This window comes from Osmerus mordax, chromosome 10 (assembly GCF_038355195.1).
Source record: "Osmerus mordax isolate fOsmMor3 chromosome 10, fOsmMor3.pri, whole genome shotgun sequence".
In the NCBI taxonomy this organism is placed as follows: domain Eukaryota; kingdom Metazoa; phylum Chordata; class Actinopteri; order Osmeriformes; family Osmeridae; genus Osmerus; species Osmerus mordax.
The window spans coordinates 12,393,028-12,421,023 of record NC_090059.1 but is presented as its reverse complement, the minus strand read 5'-3'; the positions used below and the strand labels follow the sequence as shown (position 1 = coordinate 12,421,023).

The following is a 27,996-nucleotide window of genomic DNA, read 5'->3' as shown; positions in this document are numbered from 1 at the left end:
CGGTTAACAAGTCCAAATATCTCCCCATCTGGACCTCCAGGGACTTCCTTTTTGGTCTTGGGGCAAGGTTTTCCCACTGGGGACACCTACCCAATAGATCTGGAGGGGCTGGGGGTCAGCCCAGTGGGGAAGGTTTCCTTCAACACGGAGGAGCTACTTAACTCACCATCTTGTTTAAAGGTATTTAGAGAGAAAACCTCACAGATTTGCAAAGCCTGCCCTGTGGCTAACAGTGTTACAGTAAGTTAGTTCAGAGATTGAACCATATACAGGTATGCATTTATAATGTAATGTATACTCAATTATGTTTATTGTAAAGGACAGTGCTAAGACAGTATAAAAAACACTCACTCTGGTAAAGACTATGATTTTTAATGTTTTGTAACAATGCCTCAAAATGGGATATAACAAATATAAACAGTATAAAAAACTATGGAACAACTTTCTCTGAGAACAGTGTGAATAACAACTGCATCTGCGACTAGGTCAAAAGGTCAACTGTAAGGCACTGGGAGATGTGTAATCAACAGACATGCTGAGTGTGGCTATACTCAAGCCATGCCATTTGTACATTCATTCCATTATATATCATGTCCCTTATATTATCCTTCTGTATTAAAGTATTCCTCTGTGACAGTGATGGTCCCTAGCTTACCATCATTACAACTCAACTCTGTTGCTGGTTTGTGGAATAACAATCGGTTGGCCGGTAGGATGAACTCTGAAGTACCAACAAGTACCAAAGTAAAATACATTAAGCATATTTGGATGGAGGTATTTGAATGGGCGTCACCAGAATCAAGGAGGTGTGAAGATTCACTAACTTATCATCTAGCCCTTAGCTCTAGGAGCCAGGCCATGTCCCCCCATCTCCAAACCACCTCCTTTACACATGTAGAGATGTCTCTCGACAATGTCCACATCATGACTGGGAGTTTACAGCCCTACATAAAGTATAAGTCTCTGTTTCAATAATATTCCCTGTTTAAAATAATTGTGTTTGATATATAGAAGCTGTGAACCGAACCTTTACTAAACACGTAAATACCTGTTGTACCTCTAGCAATACACAAAGTCAACATTCCATAATTTCAAAGTCAACACACAATTTTAGCATTACAGTAAAACATTGGATATTTCTAAGACACTGAACTGCCCAAGGAACACTGTAACCATTCCATGAGTGGTTTACATTTACACACACACTCTGAACCTGGTGGCCGCGTACCTTCTAGAACTGGGGCTTCATGTCTGTTTGAGTTGTGCTTGATTTCCACAGTCCTGCATCATGATCAAGCACATTTTATGAGATGAATCCATTTGTTCCACTGGACCAGGAGAGATCAATCAAGCACTCCTCAACTCATTATAAAGGACTGCACCACCGAGTTCAGAATGGAGGAACATTGAATACAGACATGCAGAGAATAGGCATTTTTGATGCAAGGCACTGCTGTTGGTTGTCTACAACTAGAAAAAATGGCTTTTGTAACAGACAACTATGAACATTCACAGTTTGACATCAACACAACACTACCTAATGTCCTTCATTGGCGGAGTGTAGAAGTCCTATTGGCTACTTTGGTCCGGAGATGACAAATGTTGTAACAAAAACAATTTCAGGACAGGAAACAAGATACAAAAACTGTACAATCAATACTGAATAGTGTCCATATAGTCCTCACCTATACTGACTGGACAGAACATGGATGCTCCAGTCTTTCCACATTCAGATATGTAAGGCAGCAACACATCTTTACAAGGCATGAACTCATCTCTGGGTGGTGCTGTTGACGTGCAGTCTCACCAAAAACACCTCATCCCAAAGAATAAGACCATGCACAAGTGGTGTTATTGTATTATGAAACACACAACTTTGATTCTGTTCTATAGAATGACATCCCACAGTAGTTAATCCCAGAATCTAGTTTAAGGAAGACAAAACTAATGCATTGGCTTTAAATAATATAGGAATCCATAGAGAAATTGTAGAATTACTTCCTACACCTCTAAAGGGACAGTTCACTAATGCATTCCGGGCCATAATCACAACTCCCTCTAGAAATTCAAATCCAAACAACCCAAGGATTTCCTGTAGAGTCCTGTCTTATTATTGACATGTGGAGCAGAGGACAAATGTATCCACAGGCAAGTTATTTGGTAATAAATCATTTTAAAGTGCAAGAAACTTGAACAACACCAATGGTATTTGATTCCCCTTAACGGGTTGTTTTGTCTGCTCCTGTCTGGTCCCTTTTAGAGATGTCCACTCTGCCACCTCTGAGGAGTCCTTCAAATATGACCCCTTGGGTATACACACAGCATACACTTATTGTATGTACAACTCTTCACAAAAAAAGTACAAATAATAACCCTAATCAACCACAGAAGGTTTTTAAATGGCCTCTTCCTCAATGTTCCTTTTTGGGGTTACTCTTTTGTCCAGTTGGCTGCAACCGCTGATGAACTCAGGGCTCTGATTGGTTCTACCACCTGCCACTCACACTAGCGATGTCTGTGTGGAACTGGCGCGTTAGCCGGCCACTAGCGCCCCCTTCCAGGAAGGATGATCTAATGTTGGAGGCAGGCTCAAACAGCTTCCTCCTGTTCTTGTTCAGTTCTGATATAGAGGGAGAGGGAGGAATAAATACAGTTTTATTAATAAAAAAATATAGAAGCCCATAGGATTAGTTATCAAGACCATTCCATAACACCAAGACAAAAATACAAAAAAGTAATTCTTCAGCCTATCTCGTCTTCATTCTGGAACAAATGAGGTGACTTCCAACGTCTGAGGGCGAGGAAGATGAAGCACCCGTCTTCAAGATTGGACGAAAGTAAAACAAGCAATGCTCCTTCTTTAAGACTCTTTAAGTGACTGGACTGTCAGCACACGGTGATCAGCACACACTACCTCAGTTCCCAGGTTGGGCCCAGACTGGAGTATGAATGCGCTATTCCAGCCAAAGGCAACACAGGGCCCGACGGGCTGCTGTTAGGAGAGGGCTTTTCATGTGAGAGGAGTGGCACTCTCTGTTTATTGTGCTCTGGGCTGGCAGACAGACAGGACCTGACTGGACCGAACATGAGGAAGGACGTTTATGAGGATGAAAGAGAGATGGAGTGTGTCTGAGATGTGTGTGTGTGTGTGCACGTGTGGGAGGGGAAGTGCGTTACATGTGTATTGTGTGTGTGACTCCAGATGACAGTGGGTCGGTGAGTCCATGTTGGCCTGTGAGCTCAGTAGAACCATAATGATCCAGCAAAAATCTTCTCCTGTTTTCTGGAGCCTGCCTAACCACACCAGGAAGCCAAGGAACTCATAAATACGTAAGTTCCTTATTTAAGTAGTTAATGTTATTGATATTTCAGTCAAGATCCACACGATGTTTTGTAACCACCTGGGATCTACATGAGCTAACTCTTGCATGAGTGTGTGTTTACCTGAGATGGCTAGCAGCATCTTCCTGCGGGCTCCGAAGGTAGAGATCCCCAACTCCTTCAGGTCCTGGTCTGTCAGGGTCAGGAACGTCTGGAGATCAATCTAACACACACACACAAACGCACACGCACAGGCACACACACACACACACACAGTAATCAATTACCACATGCAGTTATTGAAAGTCACAAAAATGACAAAGCATCTTACATTGATAAAATGACATTGTGCCTGTTCTCGATCATTTCTATAGTGCTCTGTTCTGTGCTGACAGGGGATGTTACCTCCTGCTGTTGGAAGATGTCTGTGTACTTCCCCAGGCCCAGCTTGCTGAAGAGCTCAGGCAGGTCGGAGCCTTTGAAGGAGGAGTTGAGGCTGCAGGCCTTACTGGAGGCCAGGGAGGAGGCCAGGGAGGAGGCCAGGGAGGAGGCCAGGGAGGAGGCCAGGGAGGAGGAGAGGGAGGAGGACAAACAGTCCACGTAGCCCCCTCCTCCTCCACCCCCACACCCCCCAGCACTGCTGCTGCTGCTCAGGTACTGCTCCACTGGGGACAGCGCACAAGAAACATCGGCACTGGACATTGAGAAAATGTTCTAATGATTCACGTTAAGTACATTTTTATATATCTATATAAACTGATATGTTAACATTTTGCATACATGTTCCTTAGTAGACAATATGATTTCTTGTTCTATTATGATTGCAGGCTGTGTATGTATCATACAGTACTTGGTGCTTAACCAGTTTCAGTCGGGGGAGGCGTCTCACACAACTCACCTGCTTTGTTCTGCTTCCTCTTGGGACAGAGGCCTGATGGGTATTCTGAGTGGGCGGACAGAGCCAAGCTGTTCCTGTCTCTCCAGTTGTCTGATTCGCTGCCATTTCCCAGGACCTCCCTACTATTGGAGCGGGACAGGGACAGAGGTGGATCCTGATAGGACACAGAGGCAGGGGGAGGATCAGTGGGAGTTCTGCTCACACATACATGACACAGAAACACACAGAGTTCACCCTGATACCCAGACCAGTAAGGAAAACCTGGGATACTGTGGATGAGTTAGGGAGGTGTTTTGTACGTTCCTGTGGTGTTCCAGAAGGTTCCTACCTCGTAGGTGGTGCTCATGGAGGGTTTGTAGGGTACGTGGTTGGCCCTGCGCAGCTCCTTGATGGCCTCAGCAGGCATGGACTTGGAGAAGCCCAGACCAGACCAGGTGTTGGTCGGGGTTCGAACCTCCGTCACCACTGGCTTCTTCAACATGGCTGGAGACAGACAGCTCCATATCAGTGGACACTAGGATTATGCAGCTACAACAACGATACGTGTTGACAGTAGATTGATTTTACTAAAGTTATCAGTGCTATGAGAACATTTATCAAGTTAGAACATAATAAACAAGTAAGAGACCAAGTTAGATTCAAATCTGTTCAAAAATGTCCACTTAAAAGGAATTGAATTGGAGGCAGACATCCTAACCCAGACTGCGAGATAAATTACATGCTTTCACTGGTCACATCATCATTTACAGAATGTTACAGAGGCCATTACCCTCAACAAAACAAGGCATTGTGTGTGTGTGTTGGTGTGTATGTGTATACTGTAAATCAGAAATAGAGATATAATGATATGCTGGGGCCAGCCAGACTAGTAGCTCGAGAGCCCCAGGCTCTGCTACCACTGCAACCAGACAACATCTTTTACAATTTGTGTCATGTGTTATGGTATGTCATGGCTTTATTTTAGACTATCAACACTCCAGCCTTTATATTTATATAGCCTTATGATTAGTATACTATTTATACAGTACTCCATTAAATGCTCCAGTGAAAATACAGTTACACTTTATCTTTCTCTCTCCCTTTCTCTCTGACCCCCTTCTTACCTTTAGTTGCCAGAAGTTTCTTCTGCTCGTAGTCAAAGGCCTGCATGGCGAAAAACCAGAGACACATTGTGTTTATATTCTACAAGTTATACAGCGGGCAGGTCACGCAGATCTGACCTACATTTCCCAGATCCCCTCACGGTCCAGTCAGCCCACTGTTTATCATTACCCCATTCTGTCACTAGGGTTTAGCAGGGCTGCAGTCGCACACTCTCATTCTAGGGTGATATTTCCATCTGAGCTGACATGTCAAAGGGGGAGAGAGTGGTAGGGAGGGAAGGAAGAAGGTCACAAGGGCTGAATTGTGTTTCCATACGGTCATGAAGGACACCAAGAGATGGGAAGTGCCATGGAGGAGATAAGGGAGATAGACTTTGGAAAAACAGAAAGATGGTGAGATGAGAGTAAGTGTGGACAGGTAGCTAGAACATTTGATCAACGAAGAGGAAAATAGTGCGAGACAGGTAGAGCTTGAAACAGGGGGGGTCACACAGTAGTTGACATTGAGTATCAGTGAATGGATGGAAGGATTTGAAAGATGACAGATGGAGGGAGGTAGTTGGACGCATGGACTGAGGGACATGAGGAGGGGCATTACATGCGTCCATACCTCCATGTTGGCATACGAGGGCTGAGGTTCCAGCCTGATCCTGTCAGAGGTGTGGTGCTGGGCAGCTGCTGCCCGTTCCGCTGCCCTCTCACTGCCCGGCGCCCGCTTGTCTGCCACAGGGCTGTCAGACGCACTGGAGTCAGAGTCAGACAGGAGGCAGTCGGAACTGGACAGGGTGGGAAGGGGAGGTTCAGTAACTCACTTTACCTAAGGCAGTTAGAGGGGGAGGTTGTGTAGAATGCTTGGTGGGGGGTAGGTTAGGGTACTTACTGCAGGTGAGAGTGCTTGGAGCCCTGCAGCAGATCCAGAGCCTGTCGCTTCCCTGAGGCGGTCTTACAGGAAGCCAGCATCTGCTTCAGCTCCACGCCACTTCCTGACTGGGAGGGGCTTCTGGGCATGCCCACCTCCACAAATGCATCATTGGAGCCTGTAACACACAACCATGCACGTCAAACACACACTTTCTTCTTAGCACAGCTCATAATCTCTTTCATTCAAATACATCTGTTGTTCCTTCATTCCTTTCAGCTATCACTGTTCATACGTGACTTAAAAATGTGGAGTTATTCAGTTCCAGTACCCTGGTCCTGGACAGTCTTGCTGGAGCAAGGTTCTGATGGACAGCGACTGCCGGGCTCCTGGGCCGAGTCGCTGTGGTTACTATGGTTGCTGTGGTTACCATGGTTGCCGTGGTTGGGGTTCAGCACCTGGTCAGCCAGGCAACCTGTTGTTGACATACGACTGTACACGGAGCTGGGGTGCTGGACACACGCACATACACACACACATTATTGTTACAAAACTACATAGAAATTCTTGATGGACTCACTCATTTAAGAAGGACCGTCCAAGCTCCTACCTTGACAAGCCCGTTGAGCACACTGACAGCCTTGCTGCAGTCAGGGACCCCATTGGTCTGGGAGTCTCTGGGGGTGAGGCCAGGGGGAGGGGAATGAGTGGAGTGTGTGTACGCCTGGAGGGGGGTCAGGCCTGGTGGGGGGGAGGGGGTGGAGTGTGTCTGTGTGTATCCCTGAAGGGGTGCGAGGCCGGGGGGGGGAGATGGGGTGGAGTGTGTGTATCCATGGACACTGGAGAGCAGGATGCTGGTGAGACGGGCCTGGTTGGCTTGATGGATCAGCAAGGGAGGGGAGAACCCTGGAGAACACAGACAGATGCCCTCAGCCAGGATGGAGACATACAGGGGTCATCTGTGTGTGTGTGTGTGTGTGTGTGTGTGTTGGGGAGCCTTACCAGGTGTGCCGACCGTGTTGGGGAGGGAGGGGGGCCAGGGGGTGGGGGTCCCAGAGCCGTGGCCAGGGGTGTGCAGGGGGCTGATGGAACTGTTGAGAGCGTTGAGCAGAGAGCTGTGAGCAGCGGAACTGGACATGGAGGCTGAGACTGGACCCAACAGACCTGAGAGAGAGAGAGAGATAATTAGTTAAAAGCCTAAACCAAACCCTACAAATATCCCTAGGCGTAAACACACTACAGAACTCTCCATAAGACTCGACCATGAAAAAAAACAAGTGAATGTTCAGGGCCTGTGGGTTAGAAAACAGTCATTACGCTCCTGAAATACACATCAGATCAGTCAGAGCTACAATCAGCAGAAGCTCTGCTCGCTATAGAGCAGGTCTCTACCGCACGGTGGTTAGCCAGTCCAGGAAACAAGCTAGCTTTACTAACTGTTGACGCTATATCCAGTATCCATGCAGACACAACTGAAGCAGAGCCAGCACGCATAGCTCCGACCTGCGACCGGCGGAACAAAAGCTACTAAAATGACAAACACAAACCACCAGACAAGGTTGAATTTGAGGTGAATCCAGCTCTGCGACTGAAATGTGACGACGACATGCTGTCGTAAATAAACAGGATGTTTGAGAATAGTCAGGATAGTTGTGGATTGTGGATGTGTTTCGTCTCACCCAGGCTGGTGAGTCCCAGGCCAGCGGCGGCTGTGGCCGAGGCCAGGATATCCAGCGCTGTTGGGGTCCCGGCTGGGCCTGTAGAGGGGGGGCTGCAGCGGGACCCGGGGCCGGGGGAGCAGGGCGAGGAGGAGGAGGAGAGGAGGAGGAGAGGTGGAGCGGAGGAGAGCCCGGTGGTGTCCAGCCCCAGAAGAAACCTTCTGGCCTCGTACATGTTGACTGCATTCCTCTCCACGCTCTTCACTATTACAGACTAGAGGAGAGGAGGGAGGGAGGGGTAAGGACGAGGGGATGGAGATGGAAGGAGAGTGACGAGCAACAGATACAAAAAGAAAGAGTGAATAGACAGAAGTGAGACACCAGAAGGGAACCTCCACTCTCCACTGACAGAGTTGGGAGTCAAAGATCCCGAGCTTCTGGAAGGCCCTGAGAATATCTCTCCGTTCCACCAGAATCAGCCAAACGGACCAGCTCAAACAAAGCTATCAGGTGTCTCACAGTAACACAAGGAGCCACGCTCCACACTGATCCACTGGAAGTTTAGAATGGAACCCAAGGCTACTTTTATTCAGATTTACAGCCATGTTCAGGGTTGTGGAGGGAAACACAGGGAATGTTTCCACAGTCTATCCGGAACCACAGCTCTGATCTACAGAACCAAATCTCAGGGGTATGATTATAGTCTGAAACTGAGGTGGTTTAGTAAAGACTAGAGACTTAAAAACTGCTTTCGCTTAAATGTATTTTGTTCAGGAAACCCAAGTCTGATTCATGCTTGCGTGTGCGTACCTTGTTGGGTTGTTTGGGTTTGGGTTTGATGCTGATAAAGACATCCAGCTGCTCCATCAGAGAGGAGACCACCTGGGGATCCACCTCCAGCTCCTCCTTAATGTCAAACATCAGGACCAGCGGCAGACAACCCTGCAACACACACACACACGCAAGCACACACACACATTGTGGAGGGGATACCACTTGTAAATGAATTGTTCTATGATCACGCTACACAAATACGTACTGAAGACAGTGTACTCTGATCATTTGTCTATGGAGTGGCGTAGTCCTGGGTCTTACCATGAGATACTGCCTGGCCAGACACACGGCCTCGATGCTGCCCTGGACAAACACCGTGGACTTCCTCGGGGCGCCGCCTCCCGCACTGCCCGGCTCGGGGAAGTGGACCTGGGCGCCGGTCTTCTGGGAGATGTGCTTGATGTTGGAGGCGTTGCGGCCCAGCATGAAGAGGTGGTGCTGGGGGGCGATGTCCAGCTGGGTGGATACAGAGATGGCCCCTGCCAGGCCCCCCGCCAGGTGCTCAAGCAACACTGCTGTGCCACGCTGGGGTGGACAGAGGGGGGGGGGGATAAACATGCAGAAGGTCACACACACAGGGAGGGCAGCACACACATCTGTGTGCACACAGAACATACACATACAGCCGTGGCCAAAAGTATTGGGAGCGACATACATTTTGTGTTTGCAAAGCTTGCTGGGCCTTGGCATAAAAAGACTGCTAACATCATTTCAGTAAGTCATATCATCAGCACAGGGGAAAGTGTGAACTAGTGCTAGCCAGGTGACATCATTCTGATTGGATTTTAAGAGTAGATTGAATGCTGTGAGAGAGGGGACTATTTGCATATATTGAAAATGTTCGCCCCAAAAAAGCTTAAAAAATATGAAATGTGCCTTATTGTATTCCAGTATTCTACAGAAACATTTGAAAACATTTTCCTCAAATACTGAACCAGCAAACTTTGCAAAACAAAACATTTGCCATTGCCAAAATGTATAGCCACAACTGTACACATTCGTTTGTAAGTGATTGTGGTTGTGCACAGTTGAGTACAGCACAGCAGATATGCGGCAGAGCAGAGCTGTAGTGGTGAGCAGGACCGGAGGCTGGCCTGGGTCTGCTCTAGCCACTGGGTTTGGCATGCCCCTCTCTGACCAGACCTTGTAACACATACCACTCATAGTAGGAGGCCCACACACTAAATATCTTGCTTTCAACACATAAGCACAAACACATGCGTGCACATACACATGTTAACACGCACGCCATAGGTCCATCTAGAGAAGTGTGTGCTGTGGGAAAGGAAGAGGCCAGGCTGCACACACACACACACAAACTCCAAGGTCAGGGGGAGTGTGGGGGAACCAAGACCACAAGACATACAACGTACAAGACTACAGACTCCAGATCTAATTCCCCGCTCCCTGCCCTTGTCTCTACACAGAATGCCATAAGCAAGCCTGTGGCCAGCCAGTCAGCCAGCAAGCCAGTCAGTCAGTCTGCCAGAGCATGTACATGGGCCATCTCTGAGGACGGGAGGAAGTCATGAGGAAGGTATTACAGTAACTGTATTATTTGCAGGCACAGTAGTATGAGGGGTGTACAGTATGTAAGCAGGGATTTTGTTGAGGTTAACCAAACCAGATAACGAATCAAAGCATGGACGTAGGTCTGACGGTAAAATACACTTTCAGTCTCTCTCTCTCTCTCTCTCTCTCTCTCTCTCTCTCTCTCTCTCTCTCTCACACACCCTACCTTGACATTGTCTGTGTTGTTCTGCGACCCGCGGACCACGCCTGTGGTTCCGTAGAGGCGCGAGCGCTGCCTGAAGGCCACGGAGATGTTGTAAGTGTGGGAGATGTGCTGGATGGCCGGGGAGCTGGGGTCAGGGTTCACCTGGACTATCACAGGGAGCTCAAACATCAACACCAGGGGCAGCAGCTCCTGGGGGGGGGGGAGGGACGAGAGGAGAGAGAGAAGGGTTACTATGGCCGAACACACACTTACACAAACATACACAAGGAGGTGCAAGCACAGAGACAGACACGAGTTACAGTACAGTCTGGTGTACACAGGGTACCATCAGAAGTATGCAGTGGGTTCCCCCTCCAACGTACAGGGAAGCCACACATTAGACCTCGGCCCCAAAACATGGGCCTGATCAGATCCATATGCTTTGGGGCCACCTTGGGGAAGGGGAAGAGGGAAGGGGGCTCACTGTATGGCTCAGTTCAGACTAATGGGGGGGGGGCACAGAGACACTAAACATACATGTCGTGATCTCTTTTCCGGGACTCTCTAGGAAACTTAAGGTGGATGTAAGGATTAGTATTGAGATGACTCAACCAACACTATAAAAACCATCTTTTTCTTGCATAGACATGTTCTTATTATCACAGACATTGTATTGTTTATGTATGCCCTGTATTTTATCCCCAGCGTGCTGGATGGGATCATTCACCCTGAACATTGCACTGAGACACTTTGGCGGATCTGGGACTCTCTGAAAATGCAGACCGTTTTATTTTGGTGTCGTTGAAGCAGTTCTGCAGCATTAGAGAAGTTTATTTTATAAACAGAGTTGCCTAGACGTCTCAGCCGGCTCCTGACCCTGGTCAGAGGCACTGCTGCTTGTAATAATGTATTATGCATACTGGGAAGTGTATTGACTTAGACAATACATTAACAAGGGCTTGTTTAATAATTGTGACTCATACCACATGAATGTGATCCATAGAAAAAGCGTGGCAAATTTAACAGCCTAATATGGTTCCGGCATCAGGCCTGCAAGGCACAGTTAATCTAGTGGACTCAGTTAGCGGCCGTCTATGAACTTGTTCCACAGGAAACAATGGGAGAAATGGGTTTATGTCGGGAAAATCTGCATCTCTTCTTGGCAGCTAAATGAAGAGACCAGTTGTTTTCAGTTTTTAACAAATATTTGAACAAAGAAAGAACGGATAACCCCTCCGTCCAGCTGTGAGGATTTGGGTGAGCAGGTCTGACGTGAACACTGCCTCAGCTGTCCACTTGGTGGCACTGTGTCAGGATCCCAGATTGGTGCTGACTGGAATTCCGCCTTCATAAACAGAAAAAAAAAAAATAGAAGGCAAGGCCAGTGGTGGGAGATGGAATTTATACTGGCACCCTCTGGAGTAGTCACGCGAGGAGTTGGAAAGAGATTGAGAGAGAGAGAGAGAGAGAGAGAGAGAGAGAGAGAGAGAGAGAGAGAGAGAGAGAGAGAGAGAGAGAGAGAGAGAGAGAGAGAAAGAGAGACCACTCATCTCACCACTCATCTGTTGCTTATATACTCTGGAGCCACGGCCCAAGGCCTCTGCATTTCCAAGGTGCTCATTTCTTACAAATTTCTTGTTAAACAATGGTTGAGCCCTATGGTTGCTGGCTGTGGCTGGAGAGGAGAGAGAGGGCTGGTCTAGCTGTGGTTGGGCCCCTGTGCAGACAGAGAGGGAGGCCGACAGCCCAGCACCACACTCCACCTTGTTATTCTTGGTCCTCTACGGAGAGGAAGCATGTGTGTGTAAGTGTGTGTGTGTGTATGTGTGTGGGTGTGTGTGTGTATGTGTGTGGGTGTGTGTATGTATGCAGGTTCAATAGCATGCAGAATGTGCGTGTGCCTGTATTTCCAGCAGTGCTGAAACCTGAGCAGGATTTGGACCCTGGGACTACACCCATGGTGTACCCAGCACACTACCTTCACCTCCTTTACCTCCAGCTATCCCATCCCCTCCTCTTCCTCAGCCTACCCCATCCCTTCCTCCACCTACATCCTCATCACTTCCTCTACCTCCCCCTTTTAATCCTCCTCCCACCACTTTGACACATCCACCTGGATCTCTGATGTGGATGTAAGGAGAACCAAGACACTGATGTAGAAAACAATGACATTCAATAGGACAGAATGTCAACAAGCAGACCAAAAACACTGAATTAAGGATTTGGGACTTAGAGGGATTTGCTGTTTACAACGGAAAACGTGCAACATGTGGTTCAACCACGAGGCTAGCCAATCCACAAGGTTTATCATCACAGCTTGACCAATCAGGGTCAGAGTCTTATTCTCCCAGCCTTGGCAGCTGTGTGGGAGTGTTTGTTGTGTTGCCATGGAGATGGAGACGCGGGGGGTCTGATAAGTGCGTGCACACCAGAACTATGCAGCCCGGATGGAGAGTCGAGACAAACACACACGTGCAGTTGTCGTTACTTACTCTGATTTTCGCTCTGGCTGCTTCTACACCCCCTGGTTGACCAGCAATGGATACCTGAAGGAGGAGAGGGAGAGATAGTATGAGAGAGTATGAGACTGAGAGCCAAAGACATTGAGACAGACAGAGACAGACAACCCTTGAGAAAGTAACACAGATAAGATAGTGGTGAATCATAAAAATAAAATAAAATCCTCCATTCATGTCTTGCATCATGAACACTACTCTGGGGGGAAAAGTGAATCCAGTTGGTAGGTTTCATCACTTCAGGGAGCAGCACACACACACACACGCACACGCACACACGCACACACACACACATTTTGTATTATTTTACATAATCTGCGTTTGGGTCTAACTGGTACCAGTGATTTCCACTCCAGCCCCTGGTGCTACCTGTCACCAGCTCCCCTCAGGATCCAGGGAGAGGGCTGTCTGAGCAAGGGGGAGCTGGGCTTCCACAATCATATCTTTGCTCAATATCTACATTCCCTCATATCAACAGGTTGAGAAACACAGCTCACCTCACCACAGACTACTCCAGACAAACTGCCTCCTTCTCCTGCATTTTACTCCTCTATTTCTCACCTCCTCCACTCCCTCTATATGAAGCTATGTAGATCCACACAAACAGGCACACTTTCCAATAAAGACAAACACACTATCCCCCACGCAGCCAGCCAGCCAGCCAACCAGCCAGCCAGCCAGTCAGCCAACCAGCCAGCCAGTTTGCCAGCCAGCCAGCCAGCCACCACTGCACCATAGTATCAGACAGACCTGGTTGCTCTTCTCCGCCTGGTTGTTGCGGTTGGAGTCAGGGAAGTGGATGTGGCAGCCGGTCTCCTCCATCACCTTCTTGATGTTGTTGCCCCCCTTCCCGATGACGTGGGAGTGCTCTGTGTGGGACACGTCCATCTTCAGGGTCACGCGGTTACTCTGGCAGGAAGACACGGGAAGCACAGCAGCAGGACTGCTGATCACACACGACATCCATCCACAGAACGTGGTAGGAACGGGGAGGCTGCGTGTGTGCGTTTCACCATGGTGAAAACAGGTACGGGAGTATTTGCATCCATCACAGTTTGTTTGGTGTCTGACAGGTTCTGGCTGTGTGTGTGCGTGTGTGTATCTATCCATGTGTGTCCTCCACTTACCTTGGTGTCAAGCACTGACATGATCCTCTCCTTAGCCTCCTTCACACTCTCTCTCTTCCCACACACCTTGATGTGAGGGTCTGGGGACAGAGAGAAATAAAGGGAGATAATGAGTGGAGTATAAGGAATCGAGCGCTATACAGACAGATGAGGGTAATATACTTATAGGACTGTCATTCCAACCAGCTCACCCTGTCTATCATCTTTGTCTCAAACACACAGTCTTTGTCCTACAGTTCTCTGGCTGTATGCTCATAAATCTTCAGTAACTTACTGTAACATCCTCCAGAGCAAATCCATTTCTGGACCATTACTCAAGGCTCCACAGCTGCATATTGCATGGAGCTTTAACCCAAAACTGGACTGACTAAACCAGAACGAAGACTCACTAGTAAAAAGGTAAAAAAACAATGGGTTGTTCAAGTACATGGGAGTTGCCATCTACCCTTGAATGGAAATGTTACTGCAGTAGACTTTCAGAAAGGACTGATTCCCCTGATGGTACCAGAGTTAACTTTCATGCTACTCTGTGACTACTGGGTCTGGGCCACCGGGGGAATGCAAGATGGTTCTGAATGCCAGAGGCAAAAGAGAGACAGAGAGAGAGAGAGAGACAGAGAGAGATAGAGAGAAAGAGAGAGAGGGGGGGGGGAAGCCTTTCTAAATTCCTGTACAATGCAGCGGTGTCTCTCCCGACCATGAAAACTAGAAGAACATTGATTGGTTCTGATTAAACAATTTGACCGCAAAGAGAATCTGGTTGTGGGGAGGAGAAGGAGAAAGACAGCCAAGGCTGATCTAAAGACTGTCTAGCTGCTAGCTGCTAGCCACGGCGCCTGGGGAAAAGAGCATTACACAAATTACATGTAATGTGAGCATTCTCTGAGGCCTAATCCATGCTGCCTGGAGACCAGCCTGCTAAACTGTGGTGAGTTGTCAAACTCCCAAACCACACAGAAATATTATAATCTGGATGGGATTCTGGACCCTAGTCAATGCAGCGCGGTGGGAGTAGGAAGTGCGATTACATTGGAGGTCGCAACATCACGAGTTCCTGTCTGTCATCTAGTGTCACTTTGCCTTTGGTGAGCCTTGACAACAGCTGAGGTGGTCAGCTAGTAACAGCAGGCCGACACTACTTAGTCACCACTCAGACTTTAAAACTGTTATTGATGGAGGCTGGAAGTACAAGGCTTACTCTCTGTGTTGACTGTTCACGGAAATCTCTATAGAAGTCTTAATAAGTACTATTGACAGACACTTGGAGCACTTCATCAGAGTATTGACTGTGTGTGTGAACTAGCCGTGTTGGTTTCCAGGCCATCCCTCTGCATCCCTCTCTGTGGCAGGGTCAACAGTGAGTGTCAGGTCGGACACACACCATGTGCTGGTGCCTGTTGACAGAGCTGGAACACAGCAGGACAACACACAGCCGTGACAGCACACAGTGTCACACGCACGCATACACACACACTTACAGATGGACAAGTCACTACAGACACAAAGTTATGCCCTTTTGCACAAGGTAGTTAGGTAGATACACACACATACATATGCTCTGCACACACAAACACACACACAGTCATTGTGGGGTAGTAGAGCTGAAGCATGTGACCTAAAATGGATAGATGCTTTATCTTGCTGACAGAATGTTTCTTGGACCCTTTTCTGACATCGGTTACATTACATCTGGAGTGCATGTACTGTACGTTCTGTACTGTAACCACTAAAAGACACAGACACAAACAGCTGTGTTTGTAAACTTGCTCTGGACCTGTTGATTGGAAGATAACAACAAATCAAGAGTTTGAAGGTGAATGAAAACAACCATGCGATCGTCTTCAACCAAGTCTAATCCCTGGGAATCGAAAGAAGAAGTGAACATTTGGAAAAGCAATGTTCTAAAACAGCTGCTGGACTGGACAATCTTATAGTGTTTTTGAGACACAGTCTCATGCCTCGTCCCCCTCAACATGCAATAATGATTCCAACATTTCCTTTCAAGCTACCTTTAATTTCAGTTGGATTCCATGCCTTTTCATCAAGCAGTAATGGAACAAGTTCTTGAGCAATAAACAGACACAAAAATGTGACTTTGCTCAACGATAATAACCAAACACATATTCAAACACTTATGAGACCATTAAGCTGTCACGAATTCTGGTGAAAAACTGGAGGGATAAAAATAAGACAAAGAGAGAGAGGGACAAATAAAACGATAGAGAGATAAAGACCAAGATATAAAGATAAAGACCTTGCTTTTGAGTCCAAAAGCAAGGGTAAGAGTGTAAAAGACACAGAGAGAGAGAAACAGATCAAAGGACAGAGGCAGAATGGCCAGTTAATGATGGAAGGTTCAGTTGAGTCTCAGTAATCGTGTTGCAGTGGAAGAGTCGGGCTGTCCCCTGGCTGTTCTCGTCAGAGAGGCAGGAAACATATCTGTTTTTCTACAACATATTTTGAATTGTTGCACAGCCATAAGCAGCAGCTCTAGGGCTTTGAGATTATTTGGACTTAAGGGCACTGAAGACACACACACACACACTCACGCTCACAAACGATTCTGAAAATCCACTCACAAGTCTGCTATACTGTTCAGACATCTCCACCTCTTTGTCTCCTTAGCGTACACTTTAAGTAGAATAACATCTGTGTATATGATATCACCAGTGAAGACAGCTGATTAATGCTGGAGGTTTTAAAGGGAGGGGGAAGGGGGAGTAAAAGGGGAGTAGGACAGCTTCCTGTTGCTTCACAGATAAAGGCCAGCTCTTCTGGGAATAATACACTGTTTAAAACAAAACAAAAATAAAGTTCCAGTAAAGCACATATCCACACTTTTAGTCCACTAATCAAAAGTGTTAACTTAAACCAATCATCTAAAACCATATAGCAGACCGCTTCGGCTTAATTAGAACACACACATTGTAACACAACCATAAATCAACATTTGCCTGACAAGGTCATTACATTCTAACAACCAAACAGGGCTGTTGTCATGGTGACAACTCATTTTCATGTCCGGAGTGTATCGTTTATTTATTTTTTACACTATAACAAATGTCTGCAGGAGTGATTCATCTCCCTGGGAACCGGAGACCGGGAGTGTTGGCCCAGACAGGGCCATGACAATGGGGTCCACGGGCCACCGTAAAACCGGAGAAGCCAGCATTCCCTCTGGACCCTGGACAGTCAACCTGGAAGCATGGCACCACACCAAACCAATCAAAGGCCTGGCTCTGGGTTGCCAGGGCAACGATCAAGAAACTGTCACGTGTGAGTATGACAATAGTTGTGTGTGTGTGTGTGGGGGGGGGGGTGAAAAAGAAAGAGAGCCAGAAAAGGATAGAACTGGGTAGCTCCAACCAGCGTTGTTCCAGCTGCTACCCCATAGTGGATACCTAGAACATAGGCAGGCACCACTCTCTGGTGCACCCATATATCAGTGCAGAGCAGGGCAGTCTGGGACTGGCAGGCCGGGCCACAGGGACAGAGCCTGATTTATACCCCAGGTCATGGTTGGTTTGGCTGGGGTTTGCGAGGGAGGAGAAGTGAGGCTAAATGTCAGCCAGGGTCTCTCCCTAGGTTTATGGGTGAAGCTGTTAAAGGTTTTGGCCAAACTTGTCGACTCTGAGAGGACCAGGGGGCCTCGGTCAACAGAACAGAATGATTCCTGTCAGGATGATCATGGTGATGATGAGGTGGCAAAGGAACAGGCCAGGAGTAAAAGAAGGAGAAGGGGACATAAAAAGAGGAGGAGGAAGGAGGATGAAGAGGGTAGAGAGAGGAAGGAGGAGAAAAAGAGTGAGGATTCAAAAGGTCAACAAGTTAATAGATACATCTCCTCTCTCTGGTGAGTCCTCCTCTCTAAGCAGTCAGAGTGAGCCCCCTCTGCTTTAGATTTACTGGATGTATCTGGAGAAGTCCTATAGTCAGCTGGTCTCATACCACAGGCTCAGAAGGTCTCCCACTGGTACACCCCGGAGTGTTCTGGAAAGGGAATGTTCTGGGAAAGTTCCAAACTCTAAAACAGTCTGAGTTCTCTGTTCTGCAGGGTGAGGTGGATGAGCTGTCTATTTCAGCGAACTATCAAACACTCCTACATGCTCACTGTTACAGTCAAACACCGAACCAGCACTGACGAAAACTAGCACACGCAAACACACACATGAACTCACAACACTCACAGACATGCAGGCAGACAAGACAGGGTGCTGTTCTGCCTCTAGGGACCCTGGGAGTTGGAGTCTGGTGGTACCCCCACATGTCAGAGCTACGCTGGTGTCTCTCTATCTCCAATTAGTCCAGTTGCTGTACGCACTATCAAGATAACTGCTTACCGTTATGTAACATTCCTCTCTGTTTAGTCAACGTTCCACGGCATCTGCCAACACATACCCACACACACGTGTACACACACAGGCCTGAGATTGGAATGACCTTTGACCTCAACCTTCAGTAAACATCTGAGTACCATTTATGGATGAGCGTACGCAATGTGGGAGTGAGGGTCAGATCAGACAGTCTAGAGGATCCCTGATCTAAAAACGGGTTTATTAGTGCTCTGGTCTAAGTGTGCTGTGATTTTTTAGATGGACTACGACATTGTCACTGCAAGACAAGCGCTCCATCCTTGTTCGCACGAGAACGCGAAACAGCAAACACAGGAAACCGTCCCGCTAGGGTCCAGTGACCAGACCGTAAACACCACCAGACCTCACCAGAACATCACAAGGCATGCGAAGGAACGGTTGGAAGATCCCTGTGGTGAGTAAGGGACCACTGAGGGTTTAAGAAGCTTCCTCGTCCACAATGTTTGGCTTCCACGGCTTGAGTGAGATCACAGCCCGAGCTCCAGAAAATTCCCTGGAATCAATTTTGGAAAATGACTTGAGCTTACATGTCCCTTTCCGTGCCACAAGCCTCGCAAAAGGCTTTTTAGGAGTGTTACATAGGGTGTACAGTGCAGTAGAGTGCCGTCCACCCATCCCCTGTAGGGACTCTAAAGGAGATCAGGATGTGAAGGTACAGTCAGCAGTGGACCTACCTGTGGGGAGACAAATAGAGGCTCCCACTAAGGACTCACCCTTCTTGGACTTGGCCCCGATTTTCAGCTTGGACGGCCAGGCTATCTGGGTCCTGGTCTCCTCCATCACCTGCAGGGGAGATCATTAGACCATTAGGACAAAAGGACTAGTTGGAAGGAGAGAGATGAAAACATTAAACACACACACCAGAAAGTCATGACAAAGAATTGCCTTTTTATCATGTCAGGTTTGGATACTGTACAAATGTGTGTTTGTGTGCGAGGGTGCGTGTGTGTGCGTGAGAGAGTCCAAGCAAAACAATGTGAACCACGACATTTACAAGACCACCGCTCCACAAAGTTCCTGTCCAGAAACCAGGGGATTTATTAAGACGAAGACAAAAATGCAGTTGGTGAACTTGGAAAAAGAGCCATGAAAACCTTGAAACCTAGCCCAGAGAGTTTCTAGCTGTCTGAGATGTAGCAGGGTGTCAGGGTCTGTTGGTATAACTGCTGCCAGCTTCAAACACTGTTCACTCTGACCCCTATCTTGGTACAGTGAGTCAATCTAGCAGATGCACACACATATGGATAAACAACAGTGAGTCAATGAAAACAAGTACAATATATTCTCATCTGTGTACAGTACAAAGGGTGTTGTTCTGTTCAGGGGTGGACACTGTTCATGGTCTGGTCATGCCAGAGCACACACACACACACGTTCACACAGATATACACATGCACACACACACACACACACACACACACACATTGTCTTTCTGGAGAGGCAAATGTTAGTGTTTTATGACGTGCTATCAAACACTTATTTTTGTTTTGACAATTGACGTTTGAGATTCACTGAAATGTGACACAGCATCACAGAAGTGAATGAAAGCACACACGTGCTCAAACGCAGATGCACAAATGCGCATAAACGCACATGCTTACAGACAGACGCGTATCTTACGCGTTTCGGCGCTATTTTGTCGTGGGATACAGTAATGTTCTACTTGGGACTGACTGTGCTCCTCCAGTTGATCGATAGTAACCTCTCAGACGTACTCAGGGCCCAGGGAACCTGTCTGTCCACAGCACATCTGGGTGAGAGCGTGCAGAGAGGAGCGTGTCTGACACCTGTTCTCTCCCTCTCTGGATCCCACTGGATCAGTTGCAGTCCGTCCCCCCCCCCCCCCGAGCGTACACACCTGAACGCACCAGCCAGGACACGGCACAGTACTCCCAGTCCACACACCCACCCACCCAGTCCACACCCCCACACGGCTCAATTAGAACAATGTTAAAAGAGTGTGTGACTCCGACTGTTAGTTCAGCTGGGTCCTGTGAGACCTGCTGAGCTGGCGAGGAGGAGGAGGGAGCAGGATCAAGATGTGTTTGGCCTCCCTCACCCTGGCTGTGAATTCATGTGTCGTCTGGGAGGAATACAGGGTGTCCTGGATCATTGCTGAACCCTGGTCCCACATCTGCCCCGTGACATTCAGTTTATAGTGATCCTATTAAGTACAGCCTGGTTCTAAAACCAGATTAGCCAAACCCAAATTTTTGGTTTGGCTTCGATGATAACTTGATTCTGATTGTCTGGATGATTTGATCACTTTACCTTTACTGACAATTGTACATTATGTGCATTTCACAGCTCTTGTGAGTCATTTTCCTCTTCTCTTACCACCCTTCACATTTACCTTGACGACGCAGATTTTGTATAGTGTGGCGGTTACTCCGTGGTGTTGAGCTATGTCTTGCAGTAGCTCCATTCATACATACCACAGACCTATGTAATGGACCTAGTGACTAACTAATAAAAGAGAAACTGAAATAACTCCTTCCTTAATGAAATACACATGGCTAGGCTAGAGTGCTTCCCAAATACAAAACAAACACATCCATACACACACACAGTCAGAGAAGAGTCATAGCCATATTGTATACGGCAACATCTGTGAACTATTAAATGGACTCATCATCAGTAACAAAGCAGGACCTACACCAACGCAAGACTCCCATGGGTTCCTCTCAGTGGACTTCTCTGACCAGCATCAACTTCTCAGGAGTCAGACTGAGCTATGATCTCAGCCACTTTAGATTCAGAGATGATTCACAGGGGATTTTGAGCCTGGCTATTTATAACCACACACACACACGTTATTTTGATTAACATTCCCTCAAATAAAAGCTGTAATCTGAGACTAGCTCCTGACCTGCCTGCCTGCCTGAAACACAGGCCTGTATTGTCATCCTAAATGAACTAGCTGAGCGTTCTCTGGCCCCAACTCTGGGATGAGCAGTTATCTCATTTCATATCACCATTGTTTACACTGCAGATCTGCTTAGTCATTCTGTCAATGGAGCTTCGCATAATACTGAACGTGTATGAGTACTTGGGGTCTGGGCTGGTCCGACACACAAGAGCCCTGGGATGAGCTGATCTTAAATCAACTTGCCAAGGCAGAAAATTGGAGAATCCCAGCAGAAACGACCCTCGGCCAGTTTATAGGAGCATTACTATACTCACACACACACACACGTACACACACACAATGTGAGTATAGAGATATAGGGTATTAGAAACACATGGACATCTATCCCACTCACAACCTGTTGCAGGGCAGGGGAAACCCCGAGCTATTGTTATGGTAACCTTAATGAAGACAGAGAGGAATACCCCATAGCCTCAGCACTACATCACAGCCCAGAGGAATCACGCACAGACGGTAAGAACACAGACCAGTCATCTCTCACACTGAGTGGGAGGAAGAAAGGAGGTTGAGGGGAGGGGGGGAGGAGGAAGGAGAGTGGTTCCATATGATTCTTTTCCGTGAGATACTGTTATCCCAGAGAATTCATACACAAACTCTCTCCCACACGTTCATTGTGTTTGTCACCCTGATTCTCTTTCACCCTCTTGCCGTGGTGACGTCAGTCAGGTGACATCACTGTATGATGTTCATTTGTTTCCATGAACGCAGTTAGAAGGACTTCAAGGTGAGTCACAGTAGAAATCTAACCTCTAATCCTAGAGAGCTTGAAAGGTGACGGGTCAAAGGAGAAGAAAAGAGGTGGTGGTTTATATTACATGTGTATGCATGTGAGTGTGTTTGTCTAAAGATAGTTAATAAATCAGTCTGGCAGGAGGACTAGGAGATCAGCAGGGAGCTTCAGATCAGCAGAGAAGGTCAGACATATTAGAAATCTCAGCCATCTAAATCTTCTTCTGTCGATTCTCCAGGTGACATCAGAGTATGACAGTGACACAGAGAGTCTGGTTTGTTCACTTCATTACAATATGCTACTTTATTACTAACCAGAGAAGTATACCTTAGCCTACAGTAGACAGTAGAGTACAGGATGGTCCCACAGACTACAGTACAACACAATACAGTAGAGTCCAGCAAAGAAAAGACTGTCAGAGTACAGTAGAGTCCAGACATGCACTACACAAACCCCACAGGTGTTGACGTCCTGGTGGGGGTTGTGTGTTTAGTAAATGCTCCTGTCAGTGAGTATTGTAGTGGAGGTGTCCAGAGTGAAACAGGACCTGTTAGGAAGCAGCTCTGGTGAACCACACTGTCACCTCCACTCACTTTGCTAACCACAGCACATGTGTACACACACACACACACACACACACACACACACATAAACACACTCACGCAGTCAGGAGTTGTACACACTTTAAAATACACAGGTGCAGTTCTAATATGAAACATTTGTGCTGCCCTCCAGCTTCACAGAAGCCATAGAAAACAAGCATATGTAAGCCTGAGCAGGAGACCATGTGGACTGTGGGCTCAAAGCAGGATTGTGCTGACTGTACGCCTGTACATGTCCCAGATTCAACACTGCAGGACACAAGACATGCTTTTACTGACTGGCAGGAGAAAAGCTTTTAGATGAATTGAGAAAATACACTTCCATGCATCTCTGTCAGCCATAGTGTTGGGTTTCTAGTTGGGTTTGTACCCTGTGGAGCTCCAGGCTCTTCATCAGACCTCATCTCCACTCACATGGTGAAGGGAAACACTGGAAAGAAGTCTGTGTAGAATAGCCCTCAGTATGACTGCTGCCATGAAGATCGTGTGTGTGTGTGTTTGTGTGAGAGATCATGTGTGTTTGTGTGTGTGTGTTTGTGTGAGAGAGCATGTGTCTGTGTGTGTGTGTGTGTTTGTGTGAGAGAGCATGTGTCTGTGTGTGCATGTGTCAAATGATTGATTGCCTGTTAAATGTTGCTTGTTTTATTATTGAAGCAGTATTGCCAAAGAACACAGGGAGCACAGCTCAAGACTTTCAGCAGTTAAAACGTGGTTTCATGTTAGAGGTAAAAAATGTAAATTAAAAAGGAAAGAGAAAAGAAAGAGAAAGAGAGAAAATCTACCTCAAATTATTTTGAAAACCATCGAAGTCTCATTTGTCAGTGTCTTTGGGTAGTGGTCTCATTTCACATTCCCTGGCAGAATGTTTAGAGAAAGTATCTCTTTTCTCTCAGTGGGTTTCAACGTAGCCCTGCCAGCCCATGGTGGCCTAGTTTATCATGGTTTAGAAAGCTCCACAATGGTGAGGTGGAAATATGCCTTCACACATCCCAGAGGCTCTCCAGGACTGCCTGCTGAAACAGCAGGACACAAGAGGCAAGACCTGGAACCTGAGAGGAACTCTGTCCATAATCAACCTCTCAACCCCAGGCTTTCGCTAAAGGGACAGTAGCCACGTCTATATGCATCCTCTGGGAATGAAGGCCCAGTCCACTAAACACCTCTAGCCACAAGACACTCAACCCTATTTGGTTTTAATGGTCATGAGAAGACCCCCTAGCTTCTGTCACTAACATAGAATAACTATTTTGCCTTTCCGCTGTCAGTTATTTCTTCAATGTTTACCTGTTTAAACATTTAACCTCAATTGTATTAGGAGGGCGGTTTGACCCAGATCCTGGTAATCCCAGAGGCCTCGCTGAGCAGCTGAGCAGACCTGAAACTTGACTCTGGGCAGGAGATGGCCTGACGACTCTTACGCTGGGCGTAGGATGAGAGATGGTCTTACCTTCTGGAAGAAGTCCTCGCCTCCGTTCACCCTGCTCTCAGAGGCGGCTGCAGAGAAGAAGAGGAGGACACGTTAGAAACATTTGCACCCTGCAGGTAAGGAATCACCTGCTCATATCCAGGCTCCCACTCACTATTTACTGCTTCGAAGCTTTAGACATGTTTCATCATTGTTACTGCGGCTCCATCTGTTTTACCAATCCAGATCACTCAATCTTTGCATTTCAGATTGTGGTCACTGTGAACTCCTCAACTAAAACTGTCTGTGGTAAAATAGAAGAATCTGATCAATCCATTTAAAGGAATGATGATATCAGTATGCAGAAACCATGTGGTTTCCAGCCTGGCATAAGATGAGGTCAACTAAATGTACTGTGAGAGTTAATGACAAAGTGGGCCAACAAAAGCTTCTCTCTAGAACACGCTAGGATCATAGATCAACTGAATGATTACAGTCAAGATGACATGAGCAGAGAACCACACAGAATCCAATAAATCACAGAGACACACAGAGACAGACACAGACCTGAAACATCTTGACGTGAATCTTTGAAAACAAATCCAGTCCACTAGCAGACTTACATTAAGCTGCATTCAATTAGAGAATGAGGCAGCACCAACCACAAACAGATATAACTTGCACAGCCAGACTGTCTGAATGACACAGGTTTTGTTTAGTAAAATGAGTAAAATGAGTAAATGACAACAAAATGGTGATAATGATGTGTTTGCTATGAGTTTACTTGTAAACTATTTAACCTCCTGTAAAGATATGGTGATGGTAATGATGAAGATGAGGAAGAGGATCCAGTGGATATCTAGGGGAATAGTAAGAATCTTTTGTTGCCCTAGAAACGCTTAAACTTTCTGCCAGATGTCTAATGTTCCACTTCAGGAGTGTGTTGCATCAACAGCAGAGAACAGAACAGAACACACTAACTGCATGGTGTGTACTTCTGCTGGCTATACAATGGCTGGTCAGAGTGTCATCACCAACTCCGAGCTTTAATGGAAATCTTACATAATATATACAGCACAGTCCACTGCTTGCGCCGCTGGGTAATGAATGCTAAAACTCAGTTAAATACATCACATATTACCAGATTATAAACAGACCCAGAGCAGAGTTTCAGCCTCACTATATACCTTGCTGTAACACAGTGAATACCTCCCAAAACCCAGAAACATTAATAACCTTAATTCCCAAAGATCCTCAACCTAATCCTGGGAAATACACTAAAGCCATGTATCTGTTGCAAGCCAACTTGGACAAATAGTTAACACTGGATTGGACCATGTTTCAGGCTGATCATGCGTGTTTGATTGAGTAGAGTCCAAACTGTGTGTTTCGCTGGGCTGTTCTCCAGTGAAGGACCAGCCAGAGCCTCAAACACATTCCTCTCCCAACTCACATCCTGTGCTCCTTCTTTCACTGAACCCTGCAGACCCCATTGTCAGTCAGCCCAGCATCTCATCATAGAGTAACTGGAATACCACATAAATCCCATGTACTAGGGACCGCTACGCTATTGCACGTAGTAGCAAAGTTATTGCTGTTGGTGCTACAAGCGTTGCTATTTTATTTTTATTGTGGTGCTTTTTTGTTACTTGCTACTAGTCAATCCCATGTGTTCCAACAGTCAAACACAAGTTCAGGCCTCTCTCTCTCTCTTTCGTACAGTTTCCCACACAACCATGAGGAAGTGGAAAATGTTTTCCATAATTCCCTCAGTCTGTCTATCAATGTTATGGCAACGCATTAGAATGTAGGAGACTGCAGAAACTATAAAAATGAAGTGAAAATTCAAAACTGTGTTGTTAAAACAGAGAATCTACTCCTGGCCAGATGGACCATCTGTGTATAGATGCTACAACACTGGTAGTCACCACAGTCAATGTTCCCTTGGTCCATGCCAAGGCCTACACCTGCTTCTTAGATAGGCGTGGGCTTTTGTAGGACTTCAGACATCCAAGAGTGGGGAAGAGGAGAAGGAATAAGCAGAGGTGGTGGATTAATAGGATGATAAGGCAGAGGAGGGAGAGGAGGAAGAGAAGGAAGGAGTCTAATAACCATGATAAAATCACACATGGCAGATTTGACCAACATGGCTTCCAATAGCTTTCCATTAACACAGTATGGGAAGAACATGTTGTGTTTTGTCTTTCAGATACAATCTTAGATGTACATATCTGCAGCATATGAGCACACTGGCTTCATTAAACTAGCTCTGAATGGTAGAGGACATGGTGTGCATTGTAGTAATCACATTTCCTGGTCATGGCTGACACGCATAGTGAACTGGCCCAAAGTAACCAGATACATGGTAGAACTACAATGTTCAGATGTTATCAACTCTCTGGCTCAGACTGGTCTTGCTCTATTGATGATCTGTAACTATATTACAATCTAAATCAAACAGGCCAAACTTCCTCCAGTCTATGAGTTCTAAATGAAAGACATGCTGTACACATCTTGATACAGGACCCTTCTATCTCCCCGCATATCCTCCACATCCATACAACCTGGTGAAGAAATATTGAATCAGTACAGTGTCTTTGCAAGGGCAAGAAAGAAAGAAATCAAGTAGTGGTTAGGCTGAGCTTGATGATTTACTGGGAAAGAAAGAGAGTTCAGGAGTGAGGCTGCCTGGAGTGAGTCTGTAGATCTACTTCTATACCACCTTGATTGAACGCATGAGCAAACTTTGTGCATCTTGAAGAGCCAACTTGTCAATATGATATAAGCAGGGCCCTGCTGGAATATGTCATACATCCTTCCTTTGAGAAATCAGAGATCTCATCTGACAGTATTGGTTACAGCTGTCCAGAGAAGCACACACTTCCACATGTCTGGTCCCATTAGCTATCAGAGGTCATATCAAAGAAGGAAGGTTGCATGTTTACAGTAAAGCTAAACTGGGTCCAACAGAAGAACCCGTAGCAAGTAAACTCGCCAGATGACTGTCGGACAAGGAGACCTGATGTCTGATTGGTGAGTAGAACTGACTAGTGGTTCCCAAGGGAGATCCACCCACAGTATGAGGACAGATTGAGGAATGTACACTTCTCACCCAGCCAAAACATTACGACAGGCGGACAGAGCCTGAAAGCAAGAGGCAGTCAGAGCAGGGTTTAAACTGTTGCAGAGAAGCAGGAGTAACAGGAAATTATCATAACCCTGATCATAACCCTCTTCTGATTACTTTCAACAGGCCAAGTACAGATGATGTGGTCAACAAAAAGCATTGAGGAAATACAGATGAATGAATGATAGAACAAGCATCAATTCCTCTACAGCTCCAATAGTATAGTCAGGGGGAAAAGACAATCATGATCAAGAGGAAATGGAGACGGCAATAAGACTGTGGTTATTGACATGTATGCTGGGCCTTATATCCTGTGCTGATACATGCAATATGTAGCCTATCAATTGTTTTGAAACAAGGTTGATAAATTGTTAAAATATAATATTTAGTGAGACATTGTCTTTCTTCTCTATCTACCTAACTCATTAAAAGTTATGCTACTATTCACCCAGAATCCCTTTACATAAAACCCGGATTTTTCTCACGTGCTTTCCATGAAGTCTACAGAGGCTTGGTACATTTACCCAGTAACAAAAGCTCCAGCTTCTTGCGGTCCACTCGAAACCTATCTTCGGTCCACTCGGGGTCAAACGGGGCCGGTGTCCCGCACGAGCCATCCTCCGAAGCAGGTAGTGGAGAATCCGCACTGCGCTCGCTATTGGACCCTGGATCGGACTGTTGCAGGTATCCGCTCAATGAGTCGCTCTGAGCGGCCATGGCATTGAAAGAGCACCGCTGAGTTGTTAGAGCATCCAAGCACAACTTTTCAGATATGTCTACTACTTTCGGACATTCCT

The 27,996-nt window shown here is 46.6% G+C and overlaps 1 protein-coding gene across 1 annotated transcript; it reads right to left on the bottom strand.

The window, feature by feature from the left end:
• Nucleotides 1-356: 356 nt before the first annotated feature.
• On the bottom strand, nt 357-27,996 carry LOC136950907 (protein bicaudal C homolog 1-like). Its single transcript, XM_067245424.1, has 21 exons — nt 27,724-27,996; nt 24,115-24,161; nt 19,120-19,189; nt 14,034-14,113; nt 13,657-13,815; nt 12,883-12,936; nt 10,412-10,600; nt 8,935-9,198; nt 8,650-8,781; nt 7,861-8,113; nt 7,184-7,345; nt 6,792-7,087; nt 6,513-6,693; nt 6,203-6,359; nt 5,933-6,098; nt 5,323-5,362; nt 4,548-4,702; nt 4,220-4,373; nt 3,727-3,986; nt 3,445-3,544; nt 357-2,620 (listed from the first exon to the last, which is right to left on the bottom strand). The coding sequence occupies exons 1-21, from the start codon at nt 27,914-27,916 to the stop codon at nt 2,487-2,489; spliced, it is 3,246 nt and encodes a 1,081-aa protein (XP_067101525.1). The 5' UTR covers nt 27,917-27,996; the 3' UTR covers nt 357-2,486.